Source organism: Tamandua tetradactyla, chromosome 1 (assembly GCF_023851605.1).
Source record: "Tamandua tetradactyla isolate mTamTet1 chromosome 1, mTamTet1.pri, whole genome shotgun sequence".
NCBI lineage: Eukaryota > Metazoa > Chordata > Mammalia > Pilosa > Myrmecophagidae > Tamandua > Tamandua tetradactyla.
In genome coordinates, this window is record NC_135327.1 from 85,563,565 (window position 1) to 85,589,238 (window position 25,674).

Genomic DNA, 25,674 nt, shown 5'->3' on the forward strand with positions numbered 1-25,674 from the left:
ATTCAAGCACGTAGGCTAGAGTTTGCTCAATCAGTCATGTAGGTCATGGATTGGGGTTGTTGTTATGAGGAGATAAGTCACAGCTTGTCAATCATTGCCAGCTTTGTGAGGGGGAACCTCTAACATTCCTAACTGTTTGATATATATATATATATATATATATGAGGGACCTGAGTATTGGATATATAAGGTGTTGGTCTGGATGGGAGGGTAAAGGGATTTGGGTGTGAAACGTGGTTTTGATGGAAACTGGGGAGTTAGCAACTCTTCATTGGTGGGGTTTAAAATTTAACACCACTATAGTTTTGGCGGGCACTGAGCAAGGGAATTATCACAGGAGTGCAGTTGTCATAGGGTGGATGCTGGTGCTGTGGGGAGACATATGGTAAGGGCTAACTACATCATGAGAGGGGGTGGTGTTGATGGTCCCAGGGAATTCTAACAGTTATTTTATCTTTTTTCTTCCCCAGAAATATCTTAGAAGTGGTTCTGATATTTGCTCACTTCCATTTTTGGCCAAGATCTGTCAGAAAATTAAATTGTACGTATGCTATTTCTACCTTCCTGAGTACTGGTCTGTGATAACATCCTTGGTTGTTTCTGTTTTTTGTTGATTAAAATGATCCTCAGATTTGAAAGGCATGTTATTCCTGAAGGTGAAAGTATTCATGATTTGCACAGAAATTTAAAGACAAATTATCTCTGAACAAATCATTTTGGAAGTATATTGGATACTGGTATCTGAACCTCAAAGCTTGACTTTTACCCTGTGCTAGAATGCAGACTGCCAGTGGCATTTCCTTAGCAGACTCAAGCACCCATTTGCAACATACCTGGAAACAGCCCTTCCTTTCTTTCTAAGATTCAGACAAGGTCAGAAATTGATAGGGGTAGGGACTCTTTGAGCAAACTTCCATGCAGAGCACTCACAAGGCTGAGAAGGGATTGTTTTTTGCACAGAACTGAAACTCTTACCTGAAAAATCAGGCTCAGACATCCATGAACAGAGTTCCCAATACAGAGGCTCTATAGTGATCCCCAAGGCCTCTTGTCTTGGTTGAACATCCCATACACCCGTTCCACTTGAGTCCAGGGCTCTGCTAGATGTCATAGCAATCACTTGGTCAAAATTTTAAGAGATGGGCCAGTGTCCCCAAAAGGGCATTGGACTAAGAGACAAAAGAGCATGGGTTCTATCTTCCATCCAGCTGCTTCTAACAGGACTGCTACTTGTTGCTGCCAGGGCATATATTGATAATTTGTAGGTGCCAGAAACTGAGTTTCCATGCATTTCCTAATTTATTCTCACAGCAACTCCATGAGGCAGGGATTATTGTTGTTCCTATTTCCTAGAGAAGGAAGCTGAGTCTTCAAGAAGTAACTTGCTCAAGGTTCCAGAGGACACAAGATGCCAGGTGTCTGTGACTCCACATGCTCTTTGGGAACACCCATATTATTGACTCCTGCACAGTGCTGCCTCCTGAGCTGACTTTGAGAACTTAATGTCTTTGGGTCTCAGTTTCCACATTAAAAATGAAGATAAAGTCTGAATTCTGGCCACACATCAGCCTCATCTGGGAAGTTTTATAACTACAGATTCCTAGGCCCCTGGCCCTAATGGGAGCTCAGTGCACTTTTCTTAAAGTTCTCCAGGTGTTCCTTGGGCAATTGGACTCCACGTCTGGATTCTTGATGGTCTAGGCCCTCCAAGCACTCACATTCTAGCTCAAGGGCCAAACCAAGGATGCTATATGCACAGATGATGCATTAATGACACAGAATAATGTTTCTTAACTGAGACACATTCATTTAGACCACACCATCTGCCCCTACCCCTGCTTCTAGCTCTCATTCCAGCTGTTCTTGTACTTTACCCCACTCTAGTCAGCCCAGATCTCATCATGGGCATTTAGATGTGAGAAAACCCCAAGGTTAGGGTCCAGCTGTGCAGCTGGACTGAGAGATGCTTTTCCCATATTCTGCCATCCTTCACCTCATGAGCTTCATGGAGGCTAAAATCCACTGAACATCCGCAGTCTGTTGTGAAAATGTCTGGGGAGAGGAGGAGGCTTTGAGGCTGACCCATATTCAGAGGCTCTAAGGGATCCAAGAAGTTAAAAACTTTTCCTGGTTCATCTGCCCATATCAGCCTCTGCAAGCCAGTCATCCAAAGAGCTGGCCTGGGTCCCAGAAACAGAAACAATGTCCTTTGATGTGAATGGGGATGAGTGGCAGAGAGCATGGGGGGCATGGGGCATGGAAGGAAAAGATCAGATGTACAAGGAGATGTGGGCAGCCAGCTCCCAGACCTCTGGTCATTTCACCCTATCTGGCCTCCATTGAATTGAGGTCCCTATCCCCCTGGAAGGCACCAGGGCCACCTCTCCATCCTTGTTGAAAGCATCATTGCATTTACTGTGTCAGATGCAGGTCAAAGAACCCAACAGAGCTGAAGTGTCTACTCTTCAATTGAACTACCTTTGAAAAACTGAATTTATGAGCATCTATGGCCAAAGATTTTCCTGGCTCAATTTTAAATGGAGATTATTCTTTTATGAAAAATAAAAAACTGTGCTTTTCTCCTTTATAAAAATCATTATGCTTCGAGTACAATTTGAACCAGGTCACAATTTATCCAATGCTCTGTAGTTTACAAAGTACATTAAAATGCAGCCTTATTTATTCCTCAAAACAACCTGTGACTTAGTAATAATAATGAAAACCGAAACTTCCAAGAACTATTCTAAATGCATCACGAGTGTTAATTGCTTCATCTCCACAACACTATAAGGCAGGCACCACTATCATCCCCTTTCTAAAGAGGTAAAGCAATTCACCCAATGCCACAGAGCAAGAAATGGTAAAATCTGGCATTTGAACCCAGCAGCCTGATTCCAAAGACCAGGCTTGTAGCCACTACATTGTCCCTAGACTCTAAGCTCCAGTTTTAGAGCAGAAGTTCTAAATCATTAAATTCCTGACCCAACAACCCACAGTCAGCAGACAAGACCTACATGCCTTCTATTGCATAATCCTATGATAAAACTCCCTTTAGATTGTCTTTCTTTGCTTTGTCTCTTCCCCTGTGTCTGCCCATTCCACCCTCATCCCAGTGGTCTAACACCTTCAACATTCATACAAGGAAAGTTCATTCTCATCCCTCAGAAGTTTTCACAGCTCCCATCCTGACTTTGGTTGTGTTATCTGGATGGCCCTCCTTGGTACCCTGAGCTCACCTTATGCCTGCACTCACCACTGTGTCCTTCCATTGCTGCTTCCCTGGCAGCCTCCTACACAGACCGGAAGCTTCTAGGGAGCTAGGGTATCATATCTCAGTGAACTCTATCCCTGGCCACTGCCACAGTGGTTAGCATTAGTAGGAGATGAATAAAGAAATGAAGGAATATTATATATATATATAAAAGAGCACTACTTTATCAGGAAAAGAAAGCATAGAATACCAAACTACTACACTACTAGGATATAGCAGTCAAGTGTCATATTGTTATCATTCTGTTTCAATCACAGTTCACACTAATCGCACACTGAGCATTTTTTTTATTGCAACAGTGGGAAGTCAGGAGTGTTCACTCTTTTAATAATCTATTCCTTTTATTTAATTTCTTTATGCATAAACCCAGATATCTATCATTTGACTAAATGCACAGAGTCTGCCATAGCCTATTTAACTGGGTTTGCAATTTATCATTATTTCATTCTCCATTTTGCCGCTACTTCCCTAGGCATTTCCTGGTGTATACTTCCACGGTTTCTCTAGTCTCCTATCATCTTATAGAGACGTATATAACATGTCCGCATGGCCTAAAGGTCAGGCAAGTACACATGGAAGTTTTAGTCTCACTTATTTTTTCTATTGTCATAATGCTGCAGTCATGAAATAATCTTAGGGGAACGGAACGTGAATAGCTCCTTATTATAAAAATCAGTAGCATTCAGCTGCAATTACAACTATGCAGTGAAGCCTGCTGGCCTCACATCTAGCAGCTGTTATTTGCCCAGCAGTACCTGGACAAGCTGGTAATCACTGAACTAGCCTGCAGGGCCCCTGGATGGAACACGGTGGCTGGAACTCTCAAAATCTAAAGAGGTCCCATGGATTGAATTTTGGATGTCTGCAGAAAGTCACATCTGAAAATATGATCAGAGTAGACAACTGACTCTTGTTGCCTGACACCAGGAACCATCCTTGGAATAATTGCTATTATTGTGCATAACAATAATAGCTCACATGTTTTGAGTATTTATTGTAAGCTTGGCACCATTCTGCAGCTTTACATGTATCAATTCATTTATTCTTTATAATAGTCCTAGGAAGTAGGCACATAATACTAGGCCCATTTTACAAAAGAGTAACATGAGGCACGGAGTGATTAAAGAATTTGCCTAAATTCACACAGTGAATAGACAGTGGACCTTGTATTCAAACCCAGAGAGTCTAATTTCAGAACCCAGAGCTATGTTACAGGGCTTCTGTGGGACTTTTCCCTCTTACTACGATGCCCTTCCTCCAATTACTTGCCCTGAAAATTCTTTCTCATTCTTTAGGTTTCACCTTAAGTTTACCTCCGCTCCCATACAGCATTAGAAATATTTTCCCTCTTGGTGCATAGTCCTTGTAGAGCAGTTTTTTCACAGCACTGTAGTTATTTGTTGGTGCATCTTTTTTTCCTACCTATAACTAAGCTTCTCAAGCACAGGAAAGATATTGTATATTCATCCCTATTATCTAATACAATCCCTGGCACAGAGAATCCAAAACTCCCTATGGAAGAAAGGAAAGAAGGAAGAAAGAGAGGAAGGGAGGGATGGAGAGAGGAAGGAAGGATGGATTTTAACATACAAACAGATACCTTTAAGCATAGACAAAATAGCAAATTTAGATGCAATTTTGGAGAAATAATTTTAGTAAAAGCCAACAATGCCTTATTCAAAGCTTTAGAACCTTACGCGAGTTGGAATTCACAGTTTTTCAGATTATAGGAAAACAACATATGGTGCATACGCCATAACTCACCTAACACCTCAAGTCGACATCAAGCCAGTACCTCCTAATCCCAGACATTTTTATTTCAGTTGTGCTCAAGCTTATGCATTACCCTGCATCAGGTTTGGTCTGGTCAGGTTTTGCCATCAATTGAATTCATTGTTGCAAGGTTGGAAAAAAAAAAAACAATCCTTAGTTTCCAGAGATGTTTGGATTGGGGAACTGTGGCTAAGGCATTGTGGACTTTACATAATTTGCAGCTTATGCTACTTTGGATGGCCAATCTATTCCTTCCTACCTTTGGTCACGTTAAGCCCTTAGAATAACCAGAAGAAGGTTAATTTAATGAACTAACTTTCAAGTTTCAGAGACAACTCATCGTTCCTTCCTTCAAAAACAACCTCTTACCCCCTGAGTTTGCAAAACTGGTGGTGGCATAATAAAATGTGACCTTTTACCCAGCATCTTTACTCAGGCTGAAAATATGCCTGCTTAGGTTCATGCCATCTCCTCCAGCCCACTCGCCCCACCCCCACTCCTTTTCTCAACTGGAAAAATAAAATAGCTGTCCAAGAGGTCAAATACACACATGGGAAAAACCACTTGGTCTTTTAGGAGAGGCCATTTTCAAAGTCATTGCTAAAACTTTTCTCAGCAGTCACAACTTTGGTTAAATTATTACATGTCATTTGGCCCAAGCTTTTTCAGTATTTCTTGACAGAAGATTGAGGTGGGAGAAAAACATTCATAACTCACCCAGACAAGGAACAGGATGTATGTAGAAATCCCAGAATGTCAGAACAGGAAAGGACCTTACAAATGAAGAGTCCCAACCCCTCTTTTGCATGAATGAAAGCAGTGGGATAGCTCTCTGCATCCTCTTTGAAAATCTCATCCGCAAGCCACTCTGGTCATGGGAAAGTCAAAATTGGGATTGGGGGTGGCATTGGCTATAGCCCACACCTGGTCCATTACTGAAATTCCAATAGCCCCCCTGCCCACCTTCCCCAGGCTGGTTCCAAATGTGCCCATGAATGGAGATGGGTGAAGGCAAGGAATAGAACTTTTCTAATTTCATTGATAGCTCCTCTCAGCCACTATTCAACTCTCCCTGCCCCAAATGGAAAGTTACTTTCTTTTTCCAACAGCAAGAACTGATAATTGCAACTGCCATTCACAGAGCACCTTACCATAACCCAGATGTCTTTCATTCCAATTTCAGGTGCCGTATAGATGTCATTTCATTTAATTCTCCCAATGAACCCTGTGAGGAAAATGGCATTAGTCACATTTTATAGATGGAAAGAATGAGGCTCAGAGAGATTAGACAACTGTACTAGAATCACAGAGCTAATGGGGAAGTGATGGGTGGAGCTGGGATTCAGACTGTTGATTCTGGAGCCAGTATTGAACCATTATGCTATACTCAATATCTGGCAAGAGTTTTAAATTCTAAGGGATAATTCCCTTTTGGGACCCTAAAAGAGAGCCAGCTGCCTTGTTCTTTGAACAGGATTACAGTCTCCCCTGTTCTCAGCACAGGTCTATAGGGAGGACAAGCTCTGGGATATCGGCTTGTCTTGCCCTCTCAGCCGTTCATGGATGCCTGAGACCAGAATACCCCTCTCCTCACTCACCACAGAGTCCTCCTCTCAATGGCTTCATCAGGAAACAGAGCCAAACCAAGTTTTTCACACAGAGGAGATTTAATACAGGGAGCCAGTTATAAAAGCCTTTAAAGGGCTAAAAAAAAATTGAAAGGAGAAGATGAGGCACCTGAGCTATGAGTACAAAGGAAGCATTCCTAGGACGGACAGGGGAAACAAGACAGAGGTCAGGAGGCCACTCAGTGCTAGGGTGCTGGGAAAATCAAGGAGGTGCCTCATGAACCCATGCAGGAGCCAAGGGTGCTGGGATGGTCCAGGAGGACCCACTGTGGACAGAGCTTGGGTCACTAAAGAGCACATCCAGATAGAAAAAAGAACCATTGCTCTCCTCCCTCTGCTCTATCATACTCGCAGTGCCAGAATGGAAACTGGAAGGAGTATTTTGCAAAATGTCCCATCCCAAAATTACAGAGCAGGATAACAGGACTACCACAGGGGCTAATAGAACTGGCCCAGTCCCCACTAGGTTTTTCCAAAGTCTATACAACCCAGGCTACCTCCCAAGTCAAGATGGGCTCTGAACTGCCAAGGAACCTCCATGCTGACTGTGACAGCATTCATTGGCCTTAAGGTTTTCAGAATGGCTGGGAAGCCCTCGTATCAAAAGACCATTTAGTATATCCCGTAAATGGTCATGTCACTCTCTCTAGGTTCTAGGCTCCAGGAACATCATCACCTGCCATTTGACTGTATTACGCCACTACACCATAAGTGATTTTCCTAGACAGGGAGCAGTTTTGCCATTGACAAGCTAGGAAACATCCAGCAGTGAGGGTACTGGGGGGGTCCTCACTCTTGCATAGTAACCATGGCTTTGGGGTGAAGTTGCTGGATCGCCACATCAGCATCCCTGGTTTCCCGGTTTCCCAGGCCCATGAACAGGAGAGAAGTTAGCAAGTTAATGACAACTAAATGCCTCAAGATTTCAAAAACAGTAAAATTTTAAGAAAAGAATTCCATGACAGCATGTGAAAATGGCTCAAGTCAATTTGTATTTATGGACTAGACAATAATAAATGCAGTCTCCTTATTTCCTGGGACCTCAACTGCAAATTCTCATGCCCTCAAAAACTTCAATTCAGATTTTTCACCACCACTCCCCATACGGGCCAAGTTAAATATCAGGGTTAAAAGCAGCCTTGCTGAGTAGAGAACAGGGACTGGCAAAGTTCAACCGGTAGCCTTACATAACACCCAGGTCCTGAATTTTATTTTTAGAATATGCCTCTGTCACATAAACTCAAAATGGCCATATCTGAAAATCTCTCTGTTTTCACAAGCACAGTTTCTTTTGTTCTTAGCTCACCAGGTGTTTTGTTTTCTTTTTTCCAGCACTTTAAAAAATGCCGTGCCATTCAAAGATGTAGATTCAGACAAACACAGTGTTTTCCCAGTAAGTATTATTACCAGATGTTGTCTAAATATTGCATAACTTACTACACATCTCTTTTCTTTAATAAGACAACATGGAATTTCATTTGAATATATTATTAATTTGATGAATACACATACCATTTTATGATTTTTTGTGGACTTTTTGGCATCATAATAATACATGGATCATCCAAATGGATCTTAGGCCTGGAATGTTTCTATTTCCTGTAGCCAATCCCAGCTGCAATCCCCATAGGAACTACAATTATGAGGATGGGGGTGTGAATTATTTGGGATATTTGTACACCTACTTTAATTTAACTTTTAAAAAATGCATGTGTGTGCATGTTTGATTTAGAGCAGTTAGCATGTTAGTGTGTTCCCTACGAAAGCAAACAAGCAAATAACAGATGTTCACAAACTCCCCAAAGTATGCAGCATCTAAGATAATCCACCTGTGAATGGAGGAAAGAAAACCGTTTGCCATTAACTTGACTCATTTCTTTCAGATCAGTCAGGTCAAATATGTAAATTCATATAATCAGCCATTTGACAGGGAGATTTAAAAATTATCCAGTAAAATGATTAATCATTTGACCACATAAAGCCTACATTTTAGAGCTAAAGAGGATTGATGATTAATAGAGGAATTTCAGGGTGTCGGATGGTCTTGTTTGTAGAGTTGCTCATAGATGCACATACATGAACATCTACACGCACCCACACACGTACTCAAATATGCAATGTGTGAACACACATATCCACAGACACCCATGTCCAGACACACGCACTTCCGTCCACCCACATACAGGCACACACACCCAGCCTCACATCCACACTCTCCACACACGCAAATCCATTTGCACACAAATGCCCACACTCATACACACACACCACCACCTGGGCCCTGTTTCTATCACACAGCTTCTCCTGTTAGTCTTCATTTTCTTAGTGATTGCTAGGTCGTAGACAGCATTTGAGTTCAGAACTGCAGATGCCAATAGCACTCAGCTCTGATCGAACCTCGCGCGGAGAACATCGAAGCAGAACTGAACCCCTCCTGCCTGTGACCCTCCATTCCAGACGCTGCGGGGCTACCACTGGCGGGGCCGAGACTGTAACGACAGAAACGAGGAGGCGTACCCGGGCAGAAGGTGAGCGTCCCCCGGGGCTCGCTGGTTTTGAAAATCGCCTTAGGGGAGAAAAAGGCAAGAGGCCTAGTTCCTTCCCAGGTCTCAGGGATTCCAATTTGCAGAGAGAAGGGACCTCCGTGTCCCAACTGAAATAAAGCTCAGTGAGAAAACAACAGCATTCAGCCCTTGGGTTGGCCAAGAAATGCTGATTGAGCACCCTATTTGCCGAGCACCCCGCAGCGCGTCACGTAGGATGGTAAACAAAATAGAAATATGCCTCCTCCCGTGGAGCTCACGGGAGAAGCAAGCAAGGAAACAGGTTATTTGGGACTTTTATCCGGCCTCCTGCACTAGTTCCTGGAGGGGACCCAGAGAGACAGAGAGTTGACGCACCAGGAGTAGGGAGGGGCTCCAGGACCAGAGAGCACACCACGTTTATCCCCTGATGCTCAGCCAATCGCAGCACAGAGGTCAGTTCCGCCTAAAAAACTGGCTCTGCTGACCTTCACCTTAGCATTAGACTACAATGCGGAAGCATTAAATCTACCAGATGTTTGGGCATTGCAGAAGCACGGTTTGAATGGCTTCATCTGTCTAAAGTAAATGGCCACAGATTTGTTCATTATGCTCATCAGCATCAATCCACAACAACACAGTCTATGAACTTAGCCAATTACAGAAAGGGCTGGATTTGGTCCAGGGATCCAGCAAATCTCCCAAACTGAGGTTGATGGCAAAGAGGGCAAGAAGCCTTCTATATGCCACTATAGCCATGCAATGTGGCACTCTGCCTTGAAGAGCACTGCTTTCTCTCAGTGATACTTTGTGTAGTACTCATACAATCATTCATTCATTCATTCATTCACAAAACCCATATTCACTGAGTGGCAAGTATATGTCAAAGAACAATGTCGATGTTTTCTTCATAGGCCAGACAGCTGGGATGCACATCAAGATTCAAACTGTAATGGCATTTGGGTAAGCAACTAAATTCAGATTTAACCCTGTTCTCTAACTTCCCACTCTCCCCCCAGAAAACATTTTCTATTTGCTTTTAGTCAGATCTAAGGAAGAAGATGAGAACTTAAAGCCACTCTTTTGTCTGCTGTTTGTAAGAGCTATAAAATTCCGATCACACATGAAGAATGTCAAGGATGTAGTAAAAGTTTGAGGTTCTCTTGGTCACAACCCCTTTAAACCTTGTTTAAAGTCACCCACATCTAATCCCTTTATTCTATTTTGAATGGTGTGAACTTAAATGAGGAGTGGTGTTAGCAAAGTTTTACAGCAACCTGAACAGCTGTTGGAACAAACCAGAGGCCATCACTATTTTACTGCAGCCATCTTTTCTATTTCATAAACCTAGACAGGCAGAGGAAATTACCCGGCAATTAACCCATTACCCAGAAACTTAGGCTGCCAGTGTCCTGGTTCCCTATGAATAGTGGATTTGTAGCTTCCAAATAGAGAAAAGGGAAGGAAGGAGGAAAACCAACCAAACACTTATCTGTGGACAGCAAAGGTGGCAGATTCAAGTTTTGTGTGGTCTTAAACCTATATGACTTGAGGGGTCCCTGTGGAGAAAAAGAATACCAAATTACAAATACAAAATCAGGTATGAAAGTAATTATTTAGAAAAATGAAAGAAATTTTAGTGAATTATTGGAGGCTTGGAAGTTCAGGTCCCTTTCTTTTAAGATCCCTTTACTGATTTATCGGGTGTGCTTACATGAAAACATGTCCTGACTTCAGCCTGGCTTCTGGCCTCCACCTAGGACACTCTATAGCTCCCATCCAATCCCAGCATTCATATTGTCTGGGGGCTTTGCAAATGAAGGGTCCTGAAGCTTAAGCTTTCTTGGCTTCAAGGTAAGTTGCCTCTGAATAGTTGCCTCATTTGTCAACTTGGATGAAAAGGAGAAAGTTTCCATAAATATTTCCCTCCCACCAGGACTTGGACAGTCCAGGCTTGCCCCCAGCAATCACCTACAGCAAGCATTCAGTTCCCGTGGCTTTTGGCATATGGAGAGCATGACACATAACCGTACCCCTATCCTCAGTCACACTAAATTCTCACAGAAAAGGAGAAGACATCTCCCCTAGAACTTAAGGCATCGACACCCCCATGGCAGCTCCTGTTCTGACAAGCCCAAAACTTTGTTGTGTGGGAGAACAAGAAGGTTTGGTTAGTATGTAAGGCTGCGTTCTTTCCTCCATGGTCCTTCCCCGGCCTCAGACATGGTATGTCACCCTCCCCCCAGAGAAAGGGCCAGTAAGAGACAATGCTAGATCAATAGAAAATCTGCCTTCAACTCAGGGATGCGAGATGCAGAATGCCACGTCAATAATAAAGAAAGACACATAACCATTACACCCACCCTTTCCAAAGAGGAAAAATCACCCACGGAATCACAAAATCATAAACTCAAAGGGGACTTGACAGCCGTCTAATCCAATGTTTCCCGAACTGTGTCCAGGAACCCCAGTGTTGAGTGTAATGTTAATAGATGTGGGGGGAGAGGGACCATAGTCCAATGCGTTTAGGAAGGACTGGATCTTAATGTTCTAATGTGCATTGGGAACCCCCAAAACCAGAAGAGTGAACACAGCATTCCTAAAACATCTCTGGCCACCAAGCACTTTCACCTGAGAACACTGTTCCTATCTAGTAGAGCTCAGAGCTCTCAAGACTGTAGTTTGGAAAAAAACAAAAACAAAAACAAAAAAACAAGATGTGAAAACTACCCAGACGCTGCTTGAACTGTTCCAAGGAGAGGCCACTCCACTAATGAATAGTTTTAGCTTTAGGTGTTAGGAAGTTTCCTCGGCTGTGTCATTCACTGGCCCACCTCACCCCTAGGTTTATCAAACTCTGCACTTTTGACATTTGGAGCTGCATAATTCTGTGTTGTGGGGGATGTCCTGTGCATTGAAGAATGTTTAGCAGCATCCCTGGCCTCTGTCCTCTAGTTTCCAATAGCAATTCCTCCACCCACCCGTGTGACGACCAAAACTGTTTCCAGGCATAGCCAAATATCCCCCGGGTTGAGAATCGCTGCTCTAGAAGGATTCCTCCTTAGATACTAGAGATGTCAGCACCCTTAGATCTCCAGCTGGGAGAATGCTGAGCTGGATTTGACCCTGTGTTTCTCTGAAAGTAAGACTCCATGCTCCGCATCCCTCTGAAAGCCATGTGCCACTTCTGAATCTCTCCTTATCCCTGCTCCTAGTTCCTTTTAAGTTCAACTTGCTTGCATGGAGTGTTGCCATGTTGAATTAAGGGCTCCAGAGACTTTAAAGGACTATACCTGCCAATGTGCCTTTACCTTTACAAGCTGTTTGGTAAAGATTTAGTGTGTGTGTCTCATACATTTTTTTTAAAACTGCTAATACCATTTTTCTTTTAAGGGCATTGATCCAAAAGATGGAATTCCATATGAGAAGAAATTTTGTGAAGGTATGACTCATAAAAGTCAGGGTACTTATTACAATAGAATATTCTTTTCTAATCTGATTCAGATAGAAGTGAATAGGCTACTCAAATGAGCAAGTACCTGATGCTAGAACTTACTTCAAATTGATCAATGTACATGTATTTTCATGACAGATCAGAAAAAGATGTAGAGAACTGGAGACAAAATCGATAAAATGCAAAACTAAATTTGTGACTCCTTTATTTGGGGTTGGAAACCTCAATGATATTGTTAGTAAAGGTGGCAAAATAACAGGGAAATGAAAACCCAGCACATCTCCAAAGAAAACAACTGAGGCAATAACTGGAATTTTTAATCTTCCATACTTTCTTCTTGATATACTACAAGGTCAAATCCCCTGATGAAGTGGTCCCTTTGTCAGCTGAGCTAAAAACTATAGCTGTTAGGGGCTTTGCAAAATAACTGAACAAAGAGCTCTCCATTCTAAATATCCAAATGCCATAGACATCTGGGCCACCAGGACAGGTAGGAGAAACCTGCCACTGCTCTACATTGCTGAAACATGCTCCTCACAAAGCCCAAAGAGTCTTAAACAAGACCATCTGGTGACATCACTGTTAAGCAGAACTTTTCTCCAACATTTGGAAGCATTTCATTCAATCATTCCTTCAACAGGTATTTACTGAATACCAATTCCCACTATATGCCAAGGCTATCCTTGGCCTGCAGTTTCCATGGGCAAGAAAGATTCAGTCCTGCCCTTAATCAACTTAGAGTCTTATTGACTTTAGGATCTCAGAGGGGTAGCAGTTTAGAAAGAGTTGTTGGATGAATATAAGAAATAACAAACAAGTAAACTACTGAATGAATGAGTAAACCCAGACCTAGGTGAACCCTGACATGAGGTTCTAGCTTCTGAGAGTCCCCACGTACCGTGCCTGTGCCTCCCAGATGTCCTGTGCCTTCTCAGTCCCCATTTGTAGACAGAGAGCCACTGCAGTGAGGCTGGGGCATCCTCCAGCATGATTTGGGAAGTTGGAGAGTGAGGGAAGGAAGCTCCTGTCTCTGACCGTGGGAAGTGTCAGTTGATTCTTTCTGGATCTTAGGAGATTTCACCGAGTGTGTCCACAGGTGAACAGTCTAATGTAACTGGGCCTCAGAACCACTGTAAGTGGTGCTACACCTGCAGGCATACCAGGCTGCATGAGACCTTTGTCTCTATCTCTGCCTCTACATTAACCACCCAGAATCATCCATCCAGGTCTTTTGTGTATATGGATTAAGGACTTGAAAAGACCACATCAGCTTTGAAAGAGCAAAATTTCTCCATGAGGTCATTAATTTTTAAAGTGAATTGTAACAGAAATTGGTGTGTTTTCCAACAAAGCAATTTCTTTCCAGAAGCGAAATTGAAGGCTTATTTCTGAGTTCAGATCAAGTTTTGATTCATGTATTCATCCATCATTCACTCAGGCTGACGTAAGGCAGGTTTGCTTTATGCTGAGCTGAGCAACACACCTGCATCTGTACAGCTTTGCTAGCAGTTCTGATGGCCTAGAAATCTCATTTAGCTCCTAAATGCTATGCCCCTCACTCTCCAACACAGACAAAGTGGCAATGCATCACTATTATGCTCTGTGCATGGAATGCACATGAGGATATCTGCTCTCATAACCACCCAATCTGGAGGCTCCAAATGACTCGAGTGCATAAATAATGTGAATAAATTGTGCTGCCTAGGTTCACAACCCAAGGGAATCATTTTGCTCGGAGACTCAGCTGGGGCTCATTTTAGCATCTCTCCCGAATGGATCACAGCTTCACAGATGTCTTTGGTAAGTAATTTTGGCAGTAATTATTCGGGATGCGCTGTCCTTTGGTTTTGTTTCCCCTTGCTCTCTCTTTAAATGTGATGCCAACTCAAAGCAGGTGCAAATTTCCCTCCTCAGCAAAATCTGCATGAAAGGCACGTCAGAGCCATTTCAGTTCTAGGTCGATGGAGGCAAAGGGTTTCTCCTACTCATGCTTCCAAACCTCAGCCCCTCTGCTGCCAGGAGCCCCGAAAACCACAGGAGGAAGCAAAGAGAATGGTGCACAGAGAGTCCACAAGTCCATCAGTCAGCTTCCCCATGGGGGTCAGAAATGAGGCACTTCAGGGCCTCTCCAGCTTATTTTGGTTTTGTGTGTGTTTTTTTGTCTGAACAAGCAAGTAAGGTATGAGCAGAACTGACTGCTCAGCTTAATGGACACTGCGGCTCCCCTGAAGGGTTCTGGGGGACAGACACGACTGCCATCCATTCCTGAAGAACAGGGAGACTGTCCTAGAGATATTTTTTAAGTCAAAACATGAAGAAGGCCATGAGGCACAGTCACAGACACAGACTGACTCAGAGAAGGCAGGAAAGGGAAAGGACACTGTCTTAGTTTGCCAGCACTGCTGTAAGACAGTACCACAAACTGGGTGGCTGGAAATAACAGAAATGTGTCATCTCGCAGTTCTGGAGGCTGGCAGTGTTGGCAGGGTCCTGCTCCCTCTGAAAGCTCTAGAGAAAAGTCCTTCCATGCCTCTCCTGGCTTCTGGCAACCCCAGGCGTTCCTTTGATTGTGGCTGCGTAACTCCAGCCTCTTTCTTCACATGGGGTTAAGGGCCATCCTACTCCAGTCTGGCCTCACTTTGATCTAACTGATTACATCTGAAATGACCCTATTTCCAAATACGATCACATTCACAGGACCGAGGGTCAGGATTTGAGCATGTCTTTTTGAGGACACTATTCAACAATCCATAACAGAAACTGACATTGATTGACACCATATCAGGTGTCAAGCACTGAGAGAGATTCACGTGTTACTCAGATGAACGACTGAGAAATAGGGGATAGAAAGATGATTGCGACTCTTTTGTACACAGTTCATCACTTTAGTGCACACATGCCATATTGTAAGAATGTCCACGATCTCCCTCTTGAATTGTGCAAACACCTGGGAAACAATGTGATGATGAGGGGCTGGGACAGGGGGTGTAGGAAAGGGCAGTTGGAGTGCTGCACCCCCAAGCAGGAGATATACTGGTCTTGGATCAATCATCTGTAGCTGTTGCTTCCCACAGTCACAAGTTGTAGCAAGGCAATATACCAAAACCTGTGCCCAGGACTGGTTACATAATTTACAGGGTCCACAGCAAAATGAAAATGTGGGAGCCCTTATTCAGAAAGCAGGGGAAAAAAAGTTCCATTAAAGATACTAAAATATAAAGCTTTTTCCTTTCTTCTGCAGTCTCTCTCTCAACCTGTCATGCTTTATATTTGCTATTTAATGTCATTCTAAGAGAAATCATTAAATTTCAAATTATTAGCATGAATTTTACATTCACCTTTACATTATGCAATGCCAGTTTTAAGTGCAAATATAAGAACATTTATCTCATGTGCAGAATCACTGAAATTATACAGTTCTTGTTATTAGCTCCAGAGGATGCTTTGAGCTGGCCAAAAGAGAAGAACTTAAGCTGGACCCAGGAAGGTTGGGAGGAGAAAGAGAAAGTCTCAGACACACAGACACCTAAGCAGGCGTGTCCACAGCCAGGGGGATAATCTGGGCAGGTTATGGCCCTCGTGGGCACTCAGAGCTGAAGCTGGGATCCTCCTCTCTTTAGTCTCCAATCTGCGGTCCATGAAGCCATGGTGTGGGGGGAGAGAGGGGGCCCAAAGCCAGGCATCTCCCCTTCTTCAGGCAACCCCCAAGTGTCCTTAAACCTCAGCACTCGAGCACACTAAATATTTGAACAGGGCCTGGGGCTCTCCTCTGGCCCCCACTATACGCCATCAAGACCAGCCCTGGGGAAGGGACAGGTGGTTGCTAGCACCCCAACCCCACCCTCCCCGTGTTTGTGCTCAGGCTCCTGCCAGGGATGGAAAAAGACATGGGGACATGAGCCAACCCCAAGGATACCATGGGTCGCCATCCTGCCAGAGGGTACAGCAGTTGCAGGTTACGGAGTAGGAGACCAGGTGGGCCTTGAAGGTAGGGGGTGGGGGAGCGAGTGGCCAAGAACTATTGTAAGGAAAAGAAAGGAGGCATTGTTCCGCTGGCCTTTGTTCACATAACACAAATTCAAAAATAAAATTCTAAAGAATTTCAGTGCAGGGACAGCAGTGCACTAAACCAGCTGCAAGGTCCTTCCGAGCTCCTACACCGGTTGCGGGCCCATCAAGCTGGCCCATAGAGCAGCAGTTTGTGGTTCTCACTTGGCTGAGGCAATGCAATAAAAGAGGTGGGGATGTTGCCAGGGTCCTAACAAGAACTGCCTTATTCATGAAAGAAGACTATGCTAAACTCGCCCAATGGAAAGGAAATTACGACGCAATGGGGAAGCCCCTTTTCATACCACCCCAGCTGGATGTGGTCCCCCTTCCTTCTCCTAGAAAGCAGAGATTCTAACCTAAAGAAATAAACCTCGGGAAATTATAACCTTTTCCTTGACCCCTGCTTCCCAGACTATACACTCTCTGATAGAACTTCTCCCAAGTCCCCAAACTGGCAATCATAGACACCCCTTTGTAAGGATGGGCAAACAGGGAAACATATCCAGATATATAAAAATACTCAGGGGCTCAAAAAAGAAGCACTTTTGAAAAACCAGGCTTGTGTGGGACGGAGGGACATTTGGTACAATGTTAAATTCAGATTCTCAACAATTGAAAGGAGATTGCACCCATAAAAGAACAGTCTGAGATCAGCAGAGACAGCTTTTAGGTGAAACAATAATTACCCTGGGTAAAAATGCAATAGCAATACTGACAAGCAATTGGACAGTGCTGAAAACAGGATGAGAAAGCAGTGGGCCAACTGGGGAAATCCTAGAATTTAGGAAAAGGACCATGGTGTGAAAATCAAGAGTGAAGGGATGAGAGGCATGCAGGATGGGTTCTGGAGTTTGAGGAAGAAGCTCAGAAGAAGGGGACATATCAGGCAGAGAGGAAGCAGCAACCAAAGAAATAATAGAAGATAATTTTTCTGAGCTGAGGAAATACTGATCTTCAATCAAGCCCCCCACTGCATACCAGGCTAACGTATGAAATAGATTGTCATGTCCTGCTCTTTCTTTCTTATTCCAAGGACAAAAGAAAAATGCTACAATCATTCTGCCAACCAGCATACATGCTAGAAAGAAAAATTCATTTGGCATCAGACTTATCTTCGAACATTAAATTTCAGATGACAGTGAAACAGCCTCTCTGAGTTTTAAGGTAGAATGATTGTGTCAGCAGTGCTACATCTGCCAAATTATTGTTCTCCTATGAAAGCAGGAGAAACTAATCCTCAATCATTCAAAGGCTCAGAAAACATACCAGACATATGCCTTCTTGGGGAAAAAAATTATTTTCAGAAATACTCCCATCTCTCCAGCACAATATTATAAATGGAAACCCCCACAAAAAAATCATTGCTAAATTCAATTATACAAAATTTTCAAATGAATGCCATGTGAAAATATTCATAAAATGTAAAGGCAATGGAAAACTAGAACAATATTTATAACGAATGAGGGCAGGATTTAAATACTCTAGTAACAAGAACTCCAGCGTATCAATGGGCAAAAGACAATTTAATTTTTTCATGGCCAGGGACATAACCAATAAATATAAAAATAGTTTCAACTTCAGTGGTAATCAAAGAAACACCAATTAGAACAACACTAGAATACCAATCATCTATCAAATAGATAAGGGTTAAAAAAAATAAAGGCCTAGTTTTAGCTAGAATACAATGAAATGGGCATGTTGATCCTCTGTCAGTGAGAGTTTAAATTGCTAGAACTTCTCCGAAAGGCAATTTGGGAATACATATGAAGTGACGTTAAAATATTTATAATTTTAAACATTAGTCCCACATCTGGGAATTTACCTTTAAAAATGTTCAGTCATTTGCTCAATATATGTACATGTTCATCCAAGAGTTATTTATAGGAGCAAAACCAAGGAAAGAAGTATTTTAAACGAAACATTTTAAAATAGGGTGTTAGATATATTAAAATGTATTACATCCATACAATGCTGTATTATAGAACCACATATTATAGACATACTTAATGTCAAAAAAATATGTTGATGATAATATATTAGGTGACAAAGCAGATTATAAAATAGAATGCGTGGCCCGATTTTTGTGACTATATATGTGTCTTCGTGCACAAACAAAAGAAAAATAATTGAAAGCATACAGACCAATATGTTAACACTGATTATTTTGGGGGTTGGAATTATGAGTTAATTCTTTTCAAATTTTTTTTCAGTGAATTTGTAGTGCATGTGTTCCAAATATTATAACCAAGATTTTAGTGATTTGTTTGTTCTGCTTGGGATTTTATTTTGTTTATTTGTTTTAAGCATATAGGTAAGTAAACTGGTTAAAAGAAAACCAAAGCATTAGTTTACTATATTCAAATTTCATAAAAGCTCTCTGGGATATGTTATTATTATATACCTAAGTTTTCAGACAGGTACTCAGAGAGGTTGAGTAAATTACCCAAGATCACCCAGCTCATCCTCTAGAGTTCTTCTGGAGTGGACAGCCTCTCACCCACTCTCTTGGGAAGCAGTGGCTTGCTCTGCATTATGCTAAGTCTCTGGGGGAAGAAAGGGGCCCACTGTGTAGACGTTTAAAGGAAGTCTCTTCAACAGTCCCAGCAGGCTGCCCATTCCCAGAGACTTAACTATTAGAATTTGGGCTGTAATATCCTTTATCAGCTATTGGCAACAATGAACTGATTGAAATGTTGTGGATTAGTATTTGTGGGTTGGGGGTTGAGTTATTCCCCCCTCCTGCTTTTTGTCTGTAAATAGTTTTGAGAAGTCACTATGAGAATGGCAATGCTACAGGGCTGATGAGGACAGCAAATCAGTTATGATGATTATTGGGATTAACTTGTCTTATCAATTTGATAATAAGGCTATGGATCGTAGGGACCGCATTTCAGTCTTAGTGTCATTTTATCATGTTTTAAACCTCAGATGTTCTTAAAACGTCTCTCTAACATTCCTCTCCAAAACTAAAAATTAGCCCAGTCATCCCCACCTGGTAACACATCTATGATGTATCATTTGATAAGAATGGAAGATGGGACACAAAGAATAAAAGATTTTGCTTAGAAAGATGACATTGAAAGTGAAGCTTTGTCATCAAGTTATTGTCAAAATAATGCTGTAACACACGTCCCCAAAACTCAGGGACTTAAAGCAACCATCAGCCATTCTCACTCATACATGTCTAGGTTGGTTGAGGTTGGCTGACATAGGCTGGGCTCAATTGGTCCTGACTCCAAGCAGCAGGTTAGGTCCAGGTCTGCTCCATGTGCATCTCATTTTTCTTGGCCAGGCAGCCTATCCAGAGCAGGTCTTTCTCAGGATGATGGCAGAAATGCAAGCGGACAGGAGCCTGAGGTCAAGAGGCCACACTCTCATGGGGAATGTAAGGGAAAAGACTGAGGCAGCAGGACAGAACATGAGACTCCAGGTGACCAGAGGCTAACATGGAAACAACTCCATGGGAGGTTGGGGAAAATGCTCCCAGCAGGTTCTTCCAAGAGCCCCACAGAAACATCTGATCAGAGAGAGCTAGCTTTTTTTTTTTTGAGAGCTACATTTTGACATCTGTCCAGCCAGAGGAAATCACACCAGAGTAAACCTCTTCTTCTTCCGTGCCCATCCCTGAGGGGACAGAAGTCCCAGCACTCAGCAAATGGAAAGAAAAGCTGGCAAAGCAGAGAGATGAAGCAAACCATATTCACCTCCCCTGATACAACTGTCTGGCCTCAAACCAGAGGAGGCAAGGAGTTTTTTATGAGGGCTGGGCTACTAGAACTAGACATTTTTATGAAATTGAATTCAGCTCAACCTGAGAAATTAATATTATCTGAGAATAGCAGTCTTACAAAGGAGTCTGGAAAATGTAGTTGGCTGAGTCCAGTGCAAGTATCATAGTGGAGACTGGAAGAGAGGACTTAGAGCTGAAAGACATAGGTGTTTACCCAGCACAAGCAGCTTAAACTCTTTCAGACCAAATTTGGAATTAGTTTGAGTCAGCACTGAGCACCAGAAAGCTCAGGATTTCAAAGGCGGTGAAGAGCAGCGGAAATCATCAGGTGGCTAAAAGCTGGAGAATGTGACTAGGAACAGCTGTCAGAGGCAGATGTTAATTATTCAGCCTCAGGGTCGGGGTGAGGGTGGAGGTGGGGGTCCATGAGAATCAGAGGTCAAGTTGGTTGTTGTTTTAGTTTGCTAAAGCTGCCAGAAATGCAATATACCAGAAACAGGTTGGCTTTTATAAAAGGAATTTATTAAATTATAAGTTTACAGTCCTAAGACCATAAAAATGTCCAAACTTAGGCATTCAGAGAGAGATACCTTGACTTAAGAAAGGCCAATGGCATGGAACAACGCTGTCAGCTGGGAAGGCACACGGCTGGTGTCTGCTGGTCCTTTGGCTTCTGATATCAAACAGCTTCCCTGGGGGGTGTTTTCTTCTTCATCTCCAAAGGTCCCTGGCTGTGTGGGCTCTGAAGCTTTTTCCAGAATGATTCCCTCTTAAAAGGACTCCAGTAAGCAGAAAAACCTTGAATGGAAGGAAACACATCTCCATGGATACCATCTAGTCAAAAGGTCTCACCCACAATTGAGTGGGTCTCTCCAAGGGAACAACTTCATCAAAAAGATCCCATCCAACAATATTGAATGAGAATTAAAGAACATGGCTTTCCTGGGGAACACAGCAGATTCAGCCTGGCACAGATGTTTACAAGGTCTCTGCTCAGTTGGAGGCTCATTTCTTTTTTGTCTTTATTACCCCGGGACCTGCCTCACCCCAGCCTTGCAGAATGACTGCTGTTTGCCAAATGTCAGATCATTCATTCCTTCCCCAAAAGAGCACAAACAAGTATGGGCTACCACAAAGTCATCTTTTAAAACAAGGCCAAGTGACCTCTCTTTTGACATGTTCTAAGGGACAGTGTCTAAATTTAGATTCTGTAGTATTCACTGTGAGACTAGGGAGAATCCACTGGTCCCTAACACCCACCTTCCAATCCGCCATGAACTTGTGTTCCACACCAAAAGGTACTCTAATGGGACCATCTATTATGAAGAAAAAAATGGCCTGTGTGGTCTCACTGATGGCACTCATGGACCTACAGTGGGAATGAATAGTACACACAAGACTGTTCAGAAACGCCAAGTATGTACTTGCCATTCCTTTGCTGCATACCAAGTACTGGATCATATTGTCTGCAATGACAGTAGGTGCTTTAGAAAAACAAGTATCTTTTGTTCCATAATAGACCATTCTGCCCTCTAGTAGATCATGCAACATTTATTTGCCTTTATCACTCTATAAGGCAAAAAAAAAAAAAAAAAAAAACCCATCCTGAGAATATGACATTATTCCACCCTAACTGTGTGCATTGGAAAGAAATCCATCATCTTCGGTGTTTCTCCTGCAGCAACCCTAGAAGTAAGCCAGCCCTTCTCCTCTCTTGCTTCTGCCACCCACTAGTTAGGCAGTGTGGCACCCAGAGGTCTGTTTATAGCTAATCTGATTAGGAGGGTATTCATCTGGAAAGATATTTGTAGTTCAATAAAGAGAGTGTGAAGAATCACTCTCATGGTTCCAGTGAAACAAAGGGTTCCCAAGCCTCAGTCTGCTAGTTCAGTAAGATGATTCTGCTCTCTCCCTCCTTAGCAGCTCTCCAAGGCATGAAGCCTCAGTAGTAGAGTATGAATCAAACCACCCATGCCACACTAAAGACCTCAACTTAAAAAGATTTAAGAGAAAAACTGAAAATACTTTCCCACTGTCTCTTTTCTTCCAGTGGGGGAAAGAGTATCCTGCTTGAATTGTTTTGCTGAGAAAGAAAAGGGAGGCAGGGAGAGCATCAAGACCAACAATGGACGCTGCCCTCCTGCTTCTTCCCCCATCTGTTCAAAAATTATTTCCAAAATATTAAATGCTGCTATTCTCCAAACCAGAATTGCACGGCGGGTTGGGGCGGAGGGAGGCAATTCTGAAACACAATTTCCCAAATGTTTATTTTGTTAGCGAAGACTGTTGCCTGTCCTATTATAAAATCTTAGCACGACCCCTGGCAGGCTGTTGTCTGTAGGGTAAGTAGGCGCAGATTGAATTTCATGCTGTGTCAAAGACAAAATGAATCCTTAATCTGACTGCGGTAAATGCATATTCACCCGAAAGCAAAGCTAGCTCTGGTCTTTCAAGCCCATACACACTTCGTTCCTCTGTTTGAGATGATTTTCTCTACCGGCCTTGGCTACTCTTTTTTAGCCCACAAACAAGAAGGGCAGAATCACAGCTCTCACCCTCTCACCAAACCGCCCTGCCTCCCACTCTCTGTATTCATCGGTGCGTAGGAACGTTCCATTAAGCATAAAGGCAGACTTTCATGGTATATATAAAATATGGAAAGCTTATCTGAGTTAGCTGCATGTCAACTCCAGAAATATTTAGGAATTAGAGTACTTATTTTTATTTTTATTTTTTGTAAGATAAGGAAAGGCAATGTGATGTAACTGGGTAAAATCACGTTTTCTGCTCTTCAGACATTTTGCAGGCTGGCAGGTTAAAGATATTAAATGGTGAAAAGAGAAACCTTAATCCTCGTTCCTTCTCATATATTCTGCCAGTAAATGGGGGCTGCATTCAAATGAATCCTTTTTTCTGACAGCTATCAGGCCACAAGGGACAGAATGTTCTTCTATTTCCTTTCCCTGTCCAGGAAAACAGGCCAGACGGCTGCAGCCTTGAGTTCTGATCAATTTAATGTCCTCCTCTTCCTGCTCAAGGTGAGCAGCTGGGTCTCTTCTTTGCCAGCAGAGTAGGGTGTATTTGCAGGCTCATTCTTCTGAAAACATGAGTGAGTTTACTATTAGCCCTCAATGCCTTCTGAGAGAATTAAAAAGACAAACACCCATTGTTATGAAAAACACAAGAGGAAATTATTTTAAGCTCCGTACTTCTGAAAGGCATTTATAATTACTCAGCCCACATGCCTGCACTCCTGCACGTTAGATGGAGGCTTTCGTGTAGGGAAGCAATGTGTCAGTAAAATCTGTGCAATCCACTGTACTGCTAAGACCTGAGGGCAATCTCTTGTTAATTGCCCTCTGGTTAATTGTATCTATCACTTTGCTTCACCCTCTCTCAAGTTCCTTAGCCATAAAATGGATTTCAAGGCATGAGCTCATCACAGGGGAAACAGAATCTCAAATCATTTGGGATGTGAAAAGAGAAAATTCTGAATTCTGGCATTTAAAAATATTGGTGGATATTTGGAATTGATTACTGCGCATGATTCATTCATTGGCTTATTCAATGTCTAATGAACCAATGCAGAGGCAGGAAGGATACAAAGATGATACAGCCCAGCCTGCCAAATTCCTGGAGGTCAACGCTGGCTTCTGGATGATTTCCTGGGGATTATCTACCCAAGGCAATAATTAGAGGATTGGTCTGAGAGATAAGCTAACCCATAATTCCTAGAGGAAAGTCAAGAGGAATGTGTATGAAACACAAGGTCCCAACATTCTAGAGGAAGAAACTGAGGGTAGCATCACTGAGCCAAGTATTCGAAGCCTAATTGTTAAAGAACTCAAAGGACAGTTGCTCAGGAAGCAGAAAAAAAGATCCTGGCCTGATGTTGGTAAGATACATCTGAGAGCCAGCAAGAGTGGTATGGTAGTTCAACCCTTCTTTAAAGGTTAGTTATGAATTGAGCAGGGTACATGTTCAACTGTTGTAACAAAGAGTTCCAAATTCAGTGACTTAAGGTGGAAATGTTTTCCTTTCATGTAATAGTCCAGAGAAAGGCACTTCATGCCTGATAAGATAGTTAGGCCAGCCTTGACCTGCAGCTTCCACCTCTGGATCTGAGATGGCTGGCTGCTCCTGCCCTTACAACAAGAGAGAAAAATTAAAATTCTGCAGGAAAGCAAAAGGGCATATCCTCTGAGAGAAGTTGGCACAAAGGTGGCACATGTTACACTATTTCCCATCTTGTTGGCCAGAACTTGGTCCCATAGCTACACCAGACTGTGATAGAGACTGAGAAGTGCAACCCCTGGCCAGGCAGCCATGTGCCAACTAATACTGTGGTAGTTCTATTATCAAGCTCAGGGAAAATGGATAAAGATGTATAACTGAGACTGTGGCAGTGAAAAACACAATCTCTAACCTCAAGAAGTTAAACATCTAGTTGGAAAGATAGACAAGTAAACTCACAAGTATAGTAATAACACCGAGCAAATATTAACCATGATGTGTTTGTACAGGTATTTCACGAGCTTTTTCTCATTTAATACGAAATGACCCTATTGTTATGTCTATTTTATAAATTAAGAAACTGAGAATTAAAAGAAATTAACTTACCCAAGGTAATTCAGTTTTATCCAGAGCCAGATTCAAACTAAGTCTGTTGAACCCTAGAGCAAAGGTTAGCAAACCTTAGGCCAAATTTGGCCCTCCACCTGCTTTTATAAATCAAGTTTTATTGGAACACAGCCATGCCCATTTGTTTGCTTACTGTCTATGGCTGTTTTGTACTATGGTTGCAGAACTGAGTAAAAACAACTAAGACCATAAGACCTACAAAGCCTGAAATATTTAATTATCTGTTCTTTACAGAAAGAGCGTGCTAACCGTTGCCCTAGTGTTAGTGTGTTGGGTTTAATTAGCTTGGTATGCAAAAGGTATAATGGACCGTGGAGGAGAAAGCTAACACGGGGTGGGGGAAGAGGAGGCAGTCAGGATTTAGCTAAAGCATAACTCGTGAGTAGCAACCATCAGTTAAGTGAAGTAGGAGGAAGAGCTTATATTGAGGTCTGAGGGGCAGTGTTAGGTTCAAGGGACTGGGGGTTTTGAGTGTGCTGGGAGTGATAGGACTGTGAGAAGACACTGGGGCAGTGGGTGGTACCATGTGAAGGGTGGCGGCCAAGAGGTTACAGTAGCCTGTAGATCGGTGCTTCCCAAACTCAGCTAGTCGCTGCAATCACAGA

The 25,674-nt window shown here is 42.7% G+C and overlaps 1 protein-coding gene across 2 annotated transcripts in view; it reads left to right on the top strand.

Moving 5' to 3' along the window:
* The window catches only part of AOAH (acyloxyacyl hydrolase), a 224,956-nt gene that overhangs the window by 94,302 nt on the left and 104,980 nt on the right, over positions 1-25,674 (top strand). For both annotated transcript variants that reach the window (XM_077119693.1, XM_077119705.1), the window contains exons 6-11: positions 471-541; positions 8,005-8,065; positions 9,130-9,200; positions 10,109-10,157; positions 12,588-12,636; positions 14,354-14,448. In XM_077119693.1, the coding sequence (XP_076975808.1) occupies positions 471-541; positions 8,005-8,065; positions 9,130-9,200; positions 10,109-10,157; positions 12,588-12,636; positions 14,354-14,448 (396 nt within the window). The remainder of the gene's footprint in view (positions 1-470; positions 542-8,004; positions 8,066-9,129; positions 9,201-10,108; positions 10,158-12,587; positions 12,637-14,353; positions 14,449-25,674) is intronic.